The 16,086-nt window shown below is 46.0% G+C and overlaps 1 protein-coding gene across 2 annotated transcripts in view; it reads right to left on the reverse strand.

The window, feature by feature from the left end:
• PDE8B (phosphodiesterase 8B) overlaps positions 1–5,364 on the reverse strand; it is a 239,301-nt gene extending 233,937 nt beyond the window's left edge. Inside the window, exon 1 of one of the 2 annotated variants that reach the window (XM_036090141.2) lies at positions 5,247–5,364. In XM_036090141.2, coding sequence (XP_035946034.1) covers positions 5,247–5,282 — 36 coding nt within the window. In that variant the 5' untranslated portion in view covers positions 5,283–5,364. The remainder of the gene's footprint in view (positions 1–5,246) is intronic. The other variant, XM_036090142.2, reaches the window with a different exon arrangement.
• Between the last annotated feature and the right edge of the window lie 10,722 nt (positions 5,365–16,086).

Below are 16,086 nucleotides of genomic sequence, written 5' to 3' on the forward strand. Positions count from 1 at the left end.
ACTTGGATAGGGCCTTTAAAGAGGTCAGTAACATTCATCGAGCTCATTAGGGTAGATCCCAACCCAGAAGGACCAGTGCCTTTATAAAAAGAGATTGCGGGGGCACCTCGGTGGCTCAGTCAGTTAAGCATCGGACTTTTTATTTCGGCTCAGGTCAGGATCTCAGGGTCATGAGATCAAGCCCCGAGTGGGGCTCTGCGCTCAGTGGGAGTCTGCTTAAGATTCTCTCTCTCCTTCTCCCTCTGCCCCTTCCCTGCGCGCATGCGCCTGCTCTCGGGAGGGCTCTCTCTCCCTCAAATAAATAAATCTTAAATAAAAAATTTTTTAAAGAGATTATAACACAGACACACAGAGAGAAGATCATGTGAAGATGCAGGGAAAAGATCGTGAAGGGGAGCAGAATGTGCTACCCCAAAATATGCCTCTTTAGCATAAGGATTATTCTGAGCTGATTATTTTTTAAGGAACTGCAGACACAAAAGAAGCTCTGAAAACAGGGTAGCAGTTACCTTTTGTGAGGGAAATTTACATTAGAAAGAGATCTTGTACCAGGAAGGGAGCTACTACCAGAGATAACTTTCCCCTGAAAGACTTATCCGCAGGGCAGGGCAACCTTTGTTTACCAAACATTCACTTTTCTCACCTTCCCTTGAATTGCCTTTTCCCCTTGGAAACCCCAGACCCCTTTCCCTCTCCTTAGCTCAGATGATAAATAAGCCGCAATCATGTGGCCGCCTTTTGACAGGTCTCGTTATCTTTGTGGGACTCTGGGATGTGCCTAAGTACGTGTACATGATTAAAATTTGTTTTTCAGCTGTAGATCTGTTTTTTATTTCAGGGGGCAGGGTCTCAGCCAAGAACCTAGAAGGATAGAGGGAAAATATGTTTCCTCCCCTGCGGTGGTCATCTATAAGCCAAGGAGAGAGACCCTCAGAAGAAATCAACCCTGCTGACATCTTGATCTAGGACTTCTCGCCTCCAGAACTGTAAGAAAATAAATTTCTGTTGTTTAAGGCCCCCAGCCTGTGGTACTTTGTCATGAAAGCCCTAGCAAACTAATACAAAATGCTATGTATTTACCATTCCATTTCCTCTTTCTGGACATAGGAAAACAACATTTTCTACCCTCCCTGCATTGGGGTGAGGTCCTTGTGACTAGTTGTGACCAAAGGACCATAAATAAAAGAAATACACTTCATCCCTGGGCTGAGGCATTTAAGGGCAGGTGTTAATTACCTACAGTCTTTCTCTCCTCCTCCTCCAAACTGCCATGGGACCAGGGAGACAGTATGTTCTAGATAATGCAGTTACAAGATGGCAGAACTCCTGTCAGCCTGGCTCCCTCAGTGACTGTGTGGAGCAGGGAACTCTGTTAACCTGCTTGGGACATATAATATGAGAAATAAATAAACTTTTTTTTTTTTAAAGCCACCAAGGTTTCAGGGTTAATTTGTGACCACAGCATAGCCTAGCCTTACCTCACACACAAATCCACCTTAGAAAAGACGAACTACCAAAAACCTATTTCAGGACTTCATGTGCCATTAGGTGAAACCATATTAAATTTCTGTTTTTTGCAGGTAAAAATGCTCACATATGAACAATTTCATTTGTTCATACTCTAATTGTACATATTTGCAGAAACAACCTTAGAACCAACAAGTTCTGCCACCTCTAGTTTACAAATGATACACGTGAGACCCATTCAGATTCCCGGTTTACCAAAAGCCCAGAAACATGTTAGTGGAGGAACTCGACTCCAAACCAAAAATTATATTTCCTTTTGTGACAGCAAGTTGGCAATATCTATTTTTTTTTAAGATTTTATTTATTTATTTGACAGAGAGAGACACAGCGAGAGAAGGAACACAAGCAGGGGGAGTGGGACAGGGAGAAGCAGGCTTCCCGCCGAGCAGGGAGCCCGATGCGGGGCTCGATCCCAGGACCTGGAATCATGACCTGAGCCGAAGGCAGCCGCTTAACGACTGAGCCACCCAGGCGCCCAGCAATATCTATTAAAAAGTACATACCAGGGGCGCCTGGGTGGCTCAGTTGGTTAAGCGACTGCCTTCGGCTCAGGTCATGATCCTGGAGTCCCGGGATCGAGTCCCGCATCGGGCTCCCTGCTTGGCGGGGAGTCTGCTTCTCCCTCTGACCCTCCTCCGTCTCATGCTCTCTGTCTCTCATTCTCTCTCAAAAAAAAAAAAAAAAAAAAAAGTACATACCAAATGGTAACCATGCTCTTTCATCTAGCAACTCGACCCTTAGTATTTATCAACCAGAAATAGCTGAACAGATGTGCAGAAATATATAAATAAGAAGACACACTATGCTAGCACTATACGTGATTGTGAAAATTCAGAAATAATCTAAGTGCCCACTTAAAGGGAATTGGTTAAATAAATTATGGTTCATCCATCTGCACTCAAATCTACATAGTTAAAAAAAAGAGTTCAACTTTTTTGTCCAGATGAAAAGATACCCAAGTCATAATATAGAGGCATACTGATAAAAAGTAGAAAAAGAAAAGTAAATTAGCACTCACGAAAGATTTCTTAATCTCCATGCACTAAGGTGTATCAAGTACCTGACATCTGGCAGACACTTTTTGTCCTCCCAACCCTCTCTTGCATTTTGCTTGAATCATTGTAAATAAACCCAAGTAGGTGATCCAACTCTACTAGAGTCTACAGCTGTGTGACCTCAGGCCAGAACTTTCAGCTCTCACACCTATAAAACTGAAAGAAATAATAGCACTTCCTTCAAAAGGTGTTGATAGGATTACATTAGACTATGTACATAAGGTGCTTAGAAGGATGCTTGGCACATAATAAGTGCTTAGTAGATATTCACCATTATGGTAATGGTAATGATGATGATATTCATCTCTGGAACCAGAAGAAACAAGCTTTCTTGCAGTCTGTTACATTTACTTCTGCTTTTTATCTCTTTAAAAAAAATTATCTAGTAAGAAAACATAATAAATCATTCTGCTTATTTCCATTCCTGAAATTAAATAAAAAGACAATGTTTTTTAAAGCAGTGCTTATCCCAATAAACTCTAGCAATGTTAGGTATTCTAATATTTCATGTGGCTTCTAAAGACAATTTCATTATTTCATTACCAAACAGATAAACTGCTTTTCTGGGGAGTTAATAAAAATGGAGTCATTCCCAGGTAGATAAAGTGTTTATCAGGGATAACCTAAAGTACCCCCACTAGATGTGTGGCATATTTGCCCCCTTCTGCTGAGGGATCAGCTTGGGGCTTCTCCTCTTCTGATTTCTGTAACACTGTACTTATGGCAAGGATCTTTCAAATGCACAGAAAGGACTTTTTATGTGACCGCACTTTAACTTAAACAGGCCTTTCTATTTGAGGTCCTACCCAGTGCATTCTAAGTATTAACTCAACCAACCAGGCTTATTTCCACAGACCTGAAGCCTGAAAGATTTGTGTGGCTCTATAAACAGACTGGAATTAAAATTCAATGCACCCACCGTTCTGATCCAGTATCTCTTCAGTCCATGGATGCTCTGTGGAACCAAGTATAATGCAGATGCAAAGAACTAGTGAGCATTTGTGGGCTATCTAAGCTTGGCAAATTGCTGCTACAGTGGACTCCAGAATTAAAGGTTCTTTTTGGAGCCTTTCGTAGCAGCTGAGTCCCAGGTTTTGTGTGGCTTGCCCAAAAGTTTCACAGCCGGTCAGTGATAGAGCTAGGGCTGGAACCCAAGGACTGGCTTCCCAGTGAATGCTCTTTCCACTGCGGCTGGATTATCATTCTTCCGTTTTTGCTTCTTGGAAAACCGAGCAAAGTTAAAATACCTCATTCAAGGTCAGAGGGGCAGTCAAGCAGAACTGGCAATGCCAGCCGGCGGATTATAAAATCCTAGAGGGAAGATCCTCGCACCTCACCGATCCCCAGCGGCCCGACCCGGCCCGGCGTAAATATTTTTGTTGACTGTCTCCCAACACAGTTTAGAGGAAGTTTCTCTTCTAGGTTCGTACTAGGTGTGTAACTTCAGGTCCTGACACACGTGTCTGTTACCGGCCGAGCAGGCACACACGCCCCGCCCCCTCCGGGGCCCGACCTGGCAGCTGGCAAACGTTGCGGGGGGCAAATGCCCACCGTGGCACTGCAGTGGTCGTCCAGCCCCAGCAACTCGCCGGTCGCCGCCCGCCCATTGCAACTATTCAGCGACCCTTTTTCCTGGGGTTGGCAACTTGGAGACTGCAAACTGTGTCAAACTGAGCCGGAAGCAGAATGGATGAGCAGGGCTAGTCTTGAGGGTACAGAGGAGCCTGTTGCAGACTTAAGACCGCTAGCCAAGCCTCATCTTCCGCCACGGTCGGGGGACCGCGACTCCTTGATCCTGGAACTAAGTGCACTCCGGTGACACTCGGACGCCCAGCAGAACGCCCCCAAATTCAGAGCGGCAGCTGGCGGGTGCAGCTTCCCCCTCGGACGAAGCGCCCCTCCCTGAACTGCAGACTGTTCTCAGCCGCACTTTCCTATGCCCCCCGGTGTGAGAGCCTCCTTCGCACCCACGTTTCATCTCCCCCACGGGAGGCGGGTGGTTTAAACCTCACGCTCAGTCTGCGTGCCCAGCGAGCGCCGGCCGCGGAGCCGCGCGCGCGGTGAGAGCGGGTCCCCGGGACCGTGGAGTCCCGGGCGCCGAAGGGAGGGCACGGAGGCTTCCAGCCCCAGGACGCCTACCCTAGCTTCCCCCTGCCCCCCGCCCCCCTAGCTGGGGCTGGCGGTGGTTCGCTTCCCGGGAAGGGGGGCACCGCGGCCGCGCAGAGAAGCGTGGGAAGAAGCTCGGGGTGCAACAGGAGCGGGCGGACCTGGCCCGTCTCGGCACTCGCTCGGGGTAACGCCAGGGAGAGCGGCGCGGCCGCTGCTGGTGGGCGATTGTTATCATTCGGAATTATAAGCCGGGCGGTTACACCGGACACCCGAGGTGCTCTCCTCCTGGGAAGAAAGGAGGGAGTGGGGCAGCAGGACACGCAGACACCGGGTCGGGGGGGGGGGGCATCCCTCCTCAGCCGCGCGGGTGTCCAAGAGGAGCTGTGGGGGACAGCTCTGGCCTGGTGCCCGCGCACCCAGCGCGCCGAGCGCGCCCAGCCAGCCGGCCGCCGAGCCCCGGCGCCGGGGGTTGTGGGGAGCGGGGGAGGAGGCGGCCTCGAACGGCGGCCGGGCGCGGTGCCCGCGGGACGTGCGGACCCTGCGCGAGGGACTCACCTGGCGGGCGCTCGGCCGGCAGCGCGTCTGCTCCATGCCGGCGGCGAGCACGCGGCTGCGGCACCCCGCGCCCCGCGCCTCGCGCCCACGGGAAGGGTCTGGTCGTTCCGAGGGACTCTGGCCGGGAGCCTGAGCCTCTTAGAGCCTTCACTCCCCAGGCACGTCCCGAGGCCGGCGGGTGCCTGGGTCCTAGCGCCCCTCCCGAGGTGAAAAGCCCCGACTTTGAGCCCGCTTAGCGCCCCTCTAACTACTCCGCTCCCCGCAAGGCCTCTCCCGCCCCTCGAGGGAAGTCGAGTCTCGCTAGAGCTGCCCGGTCTGGCGCTGCTTGAGACTTAGGGTTTGGGCACCCAGGTTTCTCCTCATCGTGCCCACCTTCTCCACTCTCTTCTGGCGTCTCTACCCCCAAGAAAACCGTGAAGGATTTGCCCCATTCCTCAATTCAAATTCGTATATGTTATTATTTTAAAGAGATTCTAAAGTCAGGGACATTAGTTATTATTAATACATACACGATAGCATATGAAAGATCATTCGCCCTCAAAGTGAAGGAGAACTTTTGTATTTATATGAATATGTTACCAATATCCTATTATGTATGTGTTGTGGGGGGTGGAGGGTAGGTAGGATTATCCCTCAGTCTTAATTAGTGCAGACAATTTACCAACTGTGGATCAAGCCAAAGGTGCTGCCACCCTCCCCCCCCCCCCCCAATCTGTTTGAAGAGCTGGAATCAAAGGTCTGGGCAGAAACTTCTATGAAGCTTGCAGACATTTTTTAAAAGTAATAAATTGTATCTACTTAAATGCGTCAGCTGTAAATAAGCCTGGCTTCTTGCTTGTGATTATTATCATGCCTGCCCCATACCTGGCTCCCTCTGAGTGCAGGGATTCCTAACAAAGACCTAGAGAGCATTTGCAAAGACTTTTCCTTTCTCAGCTGCCCACAGGGCTGAGTCAGTCCAGTTAAAACCAAGATCAACAACAGCAATCTTTTCCTGCTGACTTTCTCATCCAGAGAGGCTGATGAGATTTCTAATGACAGAAAAGGAAAACAAATAGTATGAAACTAGTCTATAGGACATGGAGACAAAGAGAGACACTATTATTTTGGTGTTAGCCATAATCCATAAAGGCCAACCGTAAGGCATGCCAGCAGTATGAATATAGCCTTTATAGTCTTTTTTCTAAGGAGCTCAAAGTGTTTCCCTTCAAAAGAATTCCTCTCTGTGTGGACAGACTCTAATATGGTCACCGATTATCCCCATCTCCTGGTGTTCATGCATTTATGGAATACCCTCTCCTTGAGTGTGCCGGAACCCTGTGACTTGCTTCCTACCCGGAGCGAATGGTGACAGGATGTCACTTCAGTGATTATGTTACATAGCCTTGCTAGGAGACTCTCTCTTGCTGGCTTTGATAAAGCAAAGAGCCACGATGAGAAGGCCCACGTGGCAAGGAACTGAGGGTACCTCTGGCCAAGAGCCAGTAAGAAACTGAGGCCCTTAGTCCAACAGACTAAAAGGAACTAAGTCTTGCCAGCAACCAGGAGAGCTTGAAAAGAACTCTTCCCTAGTCAGACCTTGAGATGAGACTACAGCCCCAGCTAACACAGAGGACCCAGGGAAGCCATCTCAGACTTCGGACCCACAGAAACTGAGATAATGTGTGCTGTTTTAAGCCACTAAATCTGTGGTAACATATAATGCGCAATAGCAAAACTAATATACTTCCTCCTTCCACAGATGAAAAAGTGAGGCAAAAGGTAGAAGGGCTAACTAAGGTCATTTAAATTGGCAGCAAAATCCCCCATTATGTCATAGTCACAGCCTTTTCAGGCCCCGTACAGACAAGGAAAAGCAAAACAGCAAAGACATCAGGAGGTGAAAGAGCAATGTCAGCCTGAGATTTGGTGGTGGTAGAGCAACAGAAGAACTTGAAGAAAAGTCTGAGGCAAAAATAACCCAGCAGGTAAAAAGATGGCTTGGAAAACTCAGGGTCAATTGACCCAAGCAAAAAATACACACGTTTTCAGTAAGAAAAGCAAATAGATTAAAAGAAAAACAAGAAAGAGAAAACTAATAACAAAGAGACAATGAGGAAAAGCAAAGATACTAAATCCTCTGAATCCCCTTTCTGATTATCTATAAAAGAAAAACAAAAGCCATACTTTCTCCTGTGAATGCGGGGATTTTCCAGAAGAGCTGCTCAAGAAGTCCTAGCAATCTATCTGCACACAGCACATGCCCGTGGCAGCTAGCAGGTTGTCTATGGTTCCCAAGAAATTGCATATAATCAGATGGCATCGTGAAACTATTAGCCAGGGTTTGGAGGGCTTGCACCTTTTAAACTTTGGGCATCCGAAGACATTTAAGTGTCTTTGGATGCCCAAAGTTTAAAAGTTTTCTATCCCACCCTGGCTGATATACAGCACAATCAAGCCCAACACTTAACCCACTGGACATTTCCTGTCATGTACCTTGAAAGGTATTATAGAGTGGTGTATGATTTTCAAAGAGAGGAAGAGGAGGAAGAGGAGGAAGAGAGGGAGGAAGAAAAAGAAAAGTTAGGAGAAGGAGAGGGAAAGGAGGCAGAAAGAGCAGAAAAGAGAACTGAAACAAAGAGAAGGAAAGAATGAAGAAAGAAGAGGAGGAGGAGGAGGAGGAGGAGGAGGGGGAGGGGGAGGGGGAGGAGGAGGAGGAGGAAGAAGAAGAAAAAGGAGGAGAGGGAGGAGAAAGCCGAGGCACAGAGCTCCCAGTCTAGCACGATGTACCATTTAGGGTATTGGAGCACATCACCGGTCATTCTTTGAAGACTGAAGATGTTGATGTTGCTGACAAACTGGTGCTTGTGTGATTGCCACCGTATGAAAGCCCGGTAGAATCAGGTGCTACCAGTGTTTGGTAATTTCTGGAGAAATTAAGTCCATGGTTTACCTTCCATGATCATCAATGTCACTGGCAGCAGATGTAAACTCCTTTTGTAATTCTTCCTTTTAGCTGGCATAGCATTATCCTGTTCCCCCATCCCTCTCCTGAACCAAGGGAATATACAAACAGTCCATAACGGTCCTCCTGACAACAGAGGAACAGACTCTGAGAGGCCACTTGGTGACACCTGTGACCTCCCTCGCTCCATGAGTAGTTTCAGGATCCTAGCCACCCCAGTTTTTCCTAATCATAGGGATTGGCAATGGATGGGCTGTGAGTGGGTGACTCCTGGGTGCAGCAGTTCCACTAAAATAGCAGTACTCTCAGGTGAGCAGTTTCCTAATCAGACAAAATCAACCAAAGCTACTCTGAGGAAACCAAACATACTTCCTACAGAATTCGAGTCCAGACATCCTCCAGCCTGGATCCCTGGCCCCAGGATGGCTCAAGACAAAAAGAGAAAGGAAAAGCAAGTTATCACGTGGATGGGCATTAGCCCTATGGCCTGGAATTACAAATTTGCAAAGACTAAATAGGAACTGGGAAGTTCAGTGTTATCAATAAAATATCTCATTATTGTTTATTAGCAGGAAGTCCTAAGCATTAGTGATGAGAGCCTTGCCCTCGTATCTGAGGAGAGGCCCCAGCGTCTGGGGCCTTTAAGTGTGTTCGAGAGCTGAACCTCTCCCACTCCTCACTGATACTTACACCACCCTCAGCATATCTATCTATCACGGTATTTCTAGTAGGGGCAAATTTATTCAATTTTATAGTTGACCCTAGAACAACACGGGTTTGAACTACAGGGGCCCACTTACACACAGATTTTTTTCAGTAAGTACAGTACAGTATACTATAAATGTATCTTCTTTCTTCTCTTCCTTATTATTTTCTGAACACTGTCTTTTCTCTAGCTTACTTTACTGTAAGAATACAGTATATAATACACAGAACAGACAAAATTTGTGTTAATCGACTATTTATGTTATCAGTAAGGCTTCTGGTGATTAGTAGCTAAGGTTTTAGGGAGTCGACAATTTCAAGTGCATGGGCGCCTGGGTAGAGGGAGGGCGGGGTGTCAGTGCTCCTGCCCCCTGCACTGTTCAAGCATCAACTACATATTCATTCATCCACCCAAAAGATCTTTTTGAGCAACTACTGCATGCCAGGAATGATTTTAGGTGCTGAGGATAGATTGTAAATAACATGAATCCATACTGTCATGATGCTTACATTCCAACGGAGGGAAGAGAGACAATTAAGGAAAAAAGGAAAACAAAAGATCATTTTATTATGATCTGAAGAACTGAAGCGTAGGCCACTTTAGTTTGGGAGGTCAGAGCCAACTGCTCTGGGAAGGGGCATTTGAACTGACACATGCAAAGAACCTCAGGAGCCAAGGCCATATAATAGGAAGAAAACCCACCAAAGAGAATGAAACTATTTAAATGGGTTGTCCACTGACATGAAGAGCTAGAAAGTGGAAAACTCTGGAAATGATTTGACACAAGGAACAGACATGGAGGTTGCACATTATAAACATATATCTGATGGTAGAGGAAAGCATGGGTTGAGAAGACAAAGAGGGATAGAGAGATAATTAACAATCCAGAAGGAGCTGAGGAGAGCCTGAAGAAGAGCATTGGCCTTAGGAATGGAGGGGAGGGGGAGAACAGGAAGGATACTTGGGAATGGACTAGGGATTGGTAATGGATGGGCTGTGAGTGGGCGACTCCTGGGTGCAGCAGTTCCCACTAAAATAGCAAGTACTCTCAGGTGAGCAGTTTGAGTCTGTTGGGTCTGAGGTGCCCATGGAACACACAGGAAAGATATCTAGTCAGTAAGAGGAAACAGGTCTGCAGGTGGTGGGAAATATTTGGGTTGGAGCTAAAAATCCAGCCATCATCACTACACAGATATGAGAGGACGCGTGAGCAGGAGAGTTAAGGATCCAGCCTCAAAGTGTTTCCAGAGGTGAACACTGAGAGGATTGGACAAAGGAGACTCCCGCAGATGGAAAGTAAGATAACCTGCCCTCTGACCAGATGTTGATTCCCCCCTAACTTCTTCCAGGCAAGGACATCAAAACTCTCAACACCTTAAATGGAGAGTTACTCCCTAACAGAAGTAAAGTTCTTACAGAAAATGAAAGAAGCTCTGCAAGCATGTGCACACACACACACACACACACACACACACACACAGAAAATGAAAGATAGCTCTGCAAGCACGTGCACACACACACACACACACACACACACACACACAGACACACAATTAACTTCCCAGGGCTGGAAGTTTTTCCTCCTTTAAAAAATAAGATGGAGAGAGGTAGTAGTTTTAAAAAAAAAATACTTCTGTTTCCCAAATTTATCTAAGAATTAAAATGCATTTCAATCAAATTCTTACAACTTGAGTAGGCTTTTTAAAATATAAATATAAAAGCATAGATACAGATAAATTAACAAACCATTGCCCTTAGATTCTGACCAACACTCTATTTCTGCCCCCCCACTCCACCCCTCCTCCCCCAACTTATGTTTTCCTCCTATTGCTAGTAATAATACCCAAGTTAAAGACAAGAAATGTCCCAATTAACAAAACCTCTGGGAAGAAAGTGATTTTGTAAGAGAATTGTCTGTGTTTTGAAGCCAGCCATGCACCTTTGTAAATCAGGATCATGCAGGTCCATAACAACACTTTTGAGACTGTGCCCCTACATCACAGTTGCTAGAGGCTAAAAAACAACCGTGCAAGCGCAAGCAAACAAACAAACCTCCTCACATATTTTCCACTTGTTTGCAAAGAGAGAGAAATAGTACTGACCCTCCCCCAAATTCTGAAGTCAGTGAGGTTTGTCTAGATGGCCCCCTGCTTCCCTTCTTTGCCTGTCCTCTCTTCTTCCCCAATCCAGATGCCCACGTTGTGCCCTCCTGACCTCCTGCTCCTCTTCTCTAGGTGGAGGAAGGGCTGTCCCCTCCACCTGCGCTCACTGATTGGCTTATGGCACTTGTGTGAATGCGCCCAAGTCAAAGTGTTGCCTCAGGAATTTGCATTACCCATCATTTACTTACTTACTACTTTCTTATTTATTGGGGGCTGGGGGTGGGGTGGGGAGGGGTGCCAGAGATAAAGTAAACAGGTGGAAGAGTGCTTCAGGACTCAACACACCTAGGCTGTGCCCTCCGGCCTGTGCGGGGTGTCTCCCTATTTCTCCCATAGTGCCCTGCACTCCCAGTAGCCAGCACTAGCTGTAAAGTATAGCCAGCACTATTCTTTCCTAACGGCCTGTCTAGCTCCTACCAGACTAAGCTCCTTGAGGGCTGAGTCTGTATTTGTCTTATTTTTGGATTCCCAGGCACAAAATAAGCACTCAGTAAATATTCACTGAATGAATAGATGAATTAATGAAGTTGGGTTGTCCGAGTTAGAATGTTGTCCTTTTAAGTGACTGAAAAAGATAGAAAGATTGTTTAAAAACAAGACTATTCTTTATCTCCCAAGACCATGAGATGGCCTTTGTTCCCTAGCGGGTGCTAGAAACTATGACCTAAATAAAAAGTACTAGAGGTAGAAGAACAAACTCTGTCATCCCCTGCTTCTCCTAGGTCCAATATGTTAGCGCCTGACCCTAACTTTGGATTCTCCTGTCCTAAGACTCCCAGATGCACCTTTTATGTTGCTTGGTGTTCTTGATGTTTCATCTATCATATCATTCAGACAAACATTTATTGGGGTATACTAAGTTCCAGGCACAGCGCTATGCATCGAGGATTTGACAATGAACAAACCCAGCCTAGTCCCTATGTTCACCAAGCTTGCAATCTGGTTGAGTTACTATTTAATGAACTGTCTCAGCAAAAGACTCCTTCACCATCCACCATTCATCTATCTATCCAACCAATTCCCTGTGTTTCTTATTTATAAATTTCTGAGAACAACAATACAGTAAATGAAGGCTTACTGTAGTTTGGGTTGTTTTGGAACAGAAATATTAAAGCTAAAGAGGATTGTGCTGCAATCTCTCTGTCTGCTCTCCAGATGGGCTCTACGTCCTTCCTCCCCCACCCTGTGCCCTGGGAGGGGGACCTGGACAGAATACAGCAATGGGGCCCTTGCCCTCTGACTTCCAGTCAGTTGGGTTCAGCCAATGCGGGGCATCAACACAGGGTGATAATGTGGACAGTAGCTATGAGACTCCATGAGAGCACAGAGCTCTCTCCAAGTTCCTATGTTTGCTGTGTCGCCTGTCCTAAGGGTGTCACCATCAGCCTAGAGATGGTAACAGCTTCTAGACTCTCACCAGCTCATGGATACTGCACCATCCCTTGTGGGTTTCCTTACACCTGTCCACACTTGTGTAGGACAAGCCTTCATCTGTTTCCTGAAGGGACTCTGATATAAAACCCTTCTCTTTCAACCTCCAGACATGGAATTATAAATTCCTGAAGAACAAGACCTACTTTTAATCCATGGCCTTTAGGGCAATTTGGAGCCACAATGGGATGGTACTTCTGTCAGCATACACAGACTGATTTTTTAAAACATATCCTATGGGTTGGACGAAATTATGCCAAGATGAAGGTCAGGCCTGAGATGCCAACTAAAACAAATGTACAAGAAACCAAGTGACAGATGCTTGGCATTTCAAATTCCAAGAAGTCACAGCCAGGGGAATCAAGTTCAAACTTGGCTGTGAGGCTGACATCTACCTATTCTAGTTCTTTCTCCAAGTCATACCCCTGAACAGGCCAAAGTGCCATTTCTCAGTGATCTCCCACCCATTTGGTTCACAAACCTACCTCTGTCTGGAATATCCCCGCCCCCCCACCCTGGTTTCTGTATGTCCAATCCCTTTCCATCCTCTAAGGCCTAGCACAAATGGCTTCTCCGTCAATGTTCAAGCTTTCCATGATTATCCCAATCAGGAAATAACTTGTTTTCCTCAAGATACTTGGAGCATTTTGTTTGTACTCACTCATATTACTTACCACCACTTATGTTAGAGTTATTTACATTCAGGTGTTTTTCTCACTCCTAAGCCCTGAAGAATCCTGAGGGCAGGACAGTATCTTATATGTCTTTGTTGCCCCTAAAGGACCTATTGCAGTGCTTCAAAAATTGAACTTTCTAACTAAATATTTGTTGACTAACTAAATACATGAATGAATTAACAACCAAAATTATTTTCACTTGGGATGGCAATAGAATTTCTTCTGTGTCTCAGCAGACCAAACCGTATTTTACTTTTTCATCCAGAAATAGCAAATTCATAAAAGCAAATGGCACTATATTTGAGGAGAAATATTTTCAGATTGTTTCCATATGTGTTTCTATATATACCAGTTTATGTGATATTTTAAATCATATTCAATACCATGTGGCCATGTATCTTCTAGAAGCTCATAATGATGATTTAGGTCACAGCTTAAAACAATAACAATAAAGTTCTTAAAAGAGGTTTGTTCATTTATCCCTCAGTTCTGCTCATTCTCTAGATGTTTCCTTTCTAGGCCTGGCTCCAATGTCACTTTCTGTCTGTGACCTTCTCTGACTTCCCCGGGCAAAACTGCTCTGCCCGAGTTTCTATTGCCCTTTGTACGGACCTTTGTTGTGGCTTTCATCCCACTGCTCTGTGTTACTTATGTGCCCATGTCCCAGTGAGAGTAGGAGCTCAAAAGCAGGGACCTCGCCTTGTTCACCTACCTCTGTCTTCCCAACACCTAGAATAGCACCTGGCACAGAGTGAGCACTGAGTAAATGTGGTCTAAATTGAGTTGGCGTAATGTCAACTGTGCACTTTGGCACCCAAAAACCCAGCCCATGCTTTCTTCGGTTTAAAATTCGTGACATTAATGAATTGCAGGAGATGTAAGAGAACACACACACACACATACACACACACACACACACACACACACACACACACACACCTGCTCTTTGGAAGCGGTATCCAGATTTCTTATCTATACCCAACTATTGAACCTTATCCCCATTTAGATAGCATGGATCACTTCCACATTAACTCCTTTTGCTTGCAGCTCTAGGTTAACACCTGAGCACCCATTTGGGAACATGTCCTCTTCTAGCTAAACTATAGACAGGGTCATGTTTCAAGTCAGGGAAAGCAGGAGGAAAGACATCTAGAACAGACTAAGCATTTAGCTTAGCCTTTTGCATACATTACCACTTTGAATCTTCACAGTACCTCAGGGGCAGCACTATTCCATTAGCCTCAAGTTGTAGCAGACATCTCTCAGAGTCAATGGAACCATTCATCTTAGACATGCTACCACTAGAGAGTCTCCGGTGGAGTAAGTATCAGGATGGGAATAAGGGTTAGGTTCACCTCTAATATCATCTCATCACCACTGGTTCACGAATTCACGGTCTTGCAGACACACTGACCTTTCTATTACCTGAACCCCCCCCCCGATCTTTTCCAGATTGGGTGTTTGTACATGTTGCTCCCTCTGCTGTACTGGTGTCCCCCCACCCCCACCCCACTCTCTTTACCTGGCTACTTCCTACCAATCCTCCAGCCTCGTGGTTCTTAAAATGTGGCCTCCAAACCAGCAATCTCAGCATCACCCAGGAATTTATTAGAAATGCAATCTTGGACCCACCTCAGACCTACTGAATCAGAAACTCTGGTGGGGGTTACCCAGAAATCTGTTTTTTTTTTAAACAAATTCCAGGTGATTCTGATGCACATTAAAATTTGAGAAGCACTAAAAATAAATAAAATCTTTAAAAAGGGGGGGGGGGCGCCTGGGTGGCTCAGTTGTTAAGTGTCTGCCTTCGGCTCAGGTCATGATCCCAGGGTCCTGGGATCAAGCCCCACATCAGGCTCCCTGCTCAGTAGGAAGCCTGCTTCTCCCTCTCCCACTCCCCCTGCTTGTGTTCCCTCTCTCACTGTGTCTCTCTCTGTCAAAAAATAAATAAAATCTTTAAAAAATAAAAATAAAAAATAAAAATAACTTGAGAGGCACTGTTCTAGGCTTTATCTGTCAATTCCTCAGAAAGAACTATCTTGACCCCAGCTCCCCAATCTGTATCATATCCCCATTGTTACTCTCTCATATAATTATTCATTTATCACAAACTGCAAATTATGCAACTGTTGGTGGGTTTGTTTAAAAATCTACCTTCCTCAGGGCACCTGGGTGGCTCAGTCAGTTAAGTGACCAACTCTTGGTTTTGGCTCAGGTCATAATCTCAAGGTTTTGAGATTGAGCCCCTTGTTGGGCTCTGTGCTCTGCAGGGCATCTGCTTGAGAGTCTCCTTCTCTCTCTTTGGCCTTCCCCTCCCCTCTCTCTCTAATCAATAAATCTTTTTTAAAAAAAATCTACCTTCCTCACCAGATCTGAGTTCTGTGAAGGCAAGGACCATGTATACTCAAAGCCTTACACCATGCCTGTCACAGAGTAGGTACTCAATGCTTATTGGTCAGTCTTTCCTAGCCAACCTGGTGTGAGACCCCAAAGTATTTTTTGAGTTCACCATGTGAACTTTTGCCTCCAGTCAGAAAAGGCATAGCATGAAAAATAACCAAGTCTCATTTATTCACCATCTAGAGTAAAGACCACTTATGACTCCCTGTCTCTCAGACTTCCTTCCCTGTCCATTGTCAAGATCCCTCTTGACAAGTGTGTCACTCAGTGCTTTTCCTAGCTGAGACTTCACCTTACACAAGAACACCCAGAGGATTGTGGGTAGCTGGCAGCTGGGGGCCATGATGGGTGATGGGGGTCAGGAAAAGGGGCTACGGTCTTGTCCTGGGTAAAGTGTGCTAGGGACCCTATAGCATACTTCAATGTTCCCTTCCTGAATCCCAAGACAAAATCAGGTTCACTTGAACCTTCAAGGCAGACTTAAGGCAGAGACAATCTGAGCAGAGGCAGCCCCACCTGA

This window comes from Halichoerus grypus, chromosome 2 (assembly GCF_964656455.1).
Source record: "Halichoerus grypus chromosome 2, mHalGry1.hap1.1, whole genome shotgun sequence".
NCBI lineage: Eukaryota > Metazoa > Chordata > Mammalia > Carnivora > Phocidae > Halichoerus > Halichoerus grypus.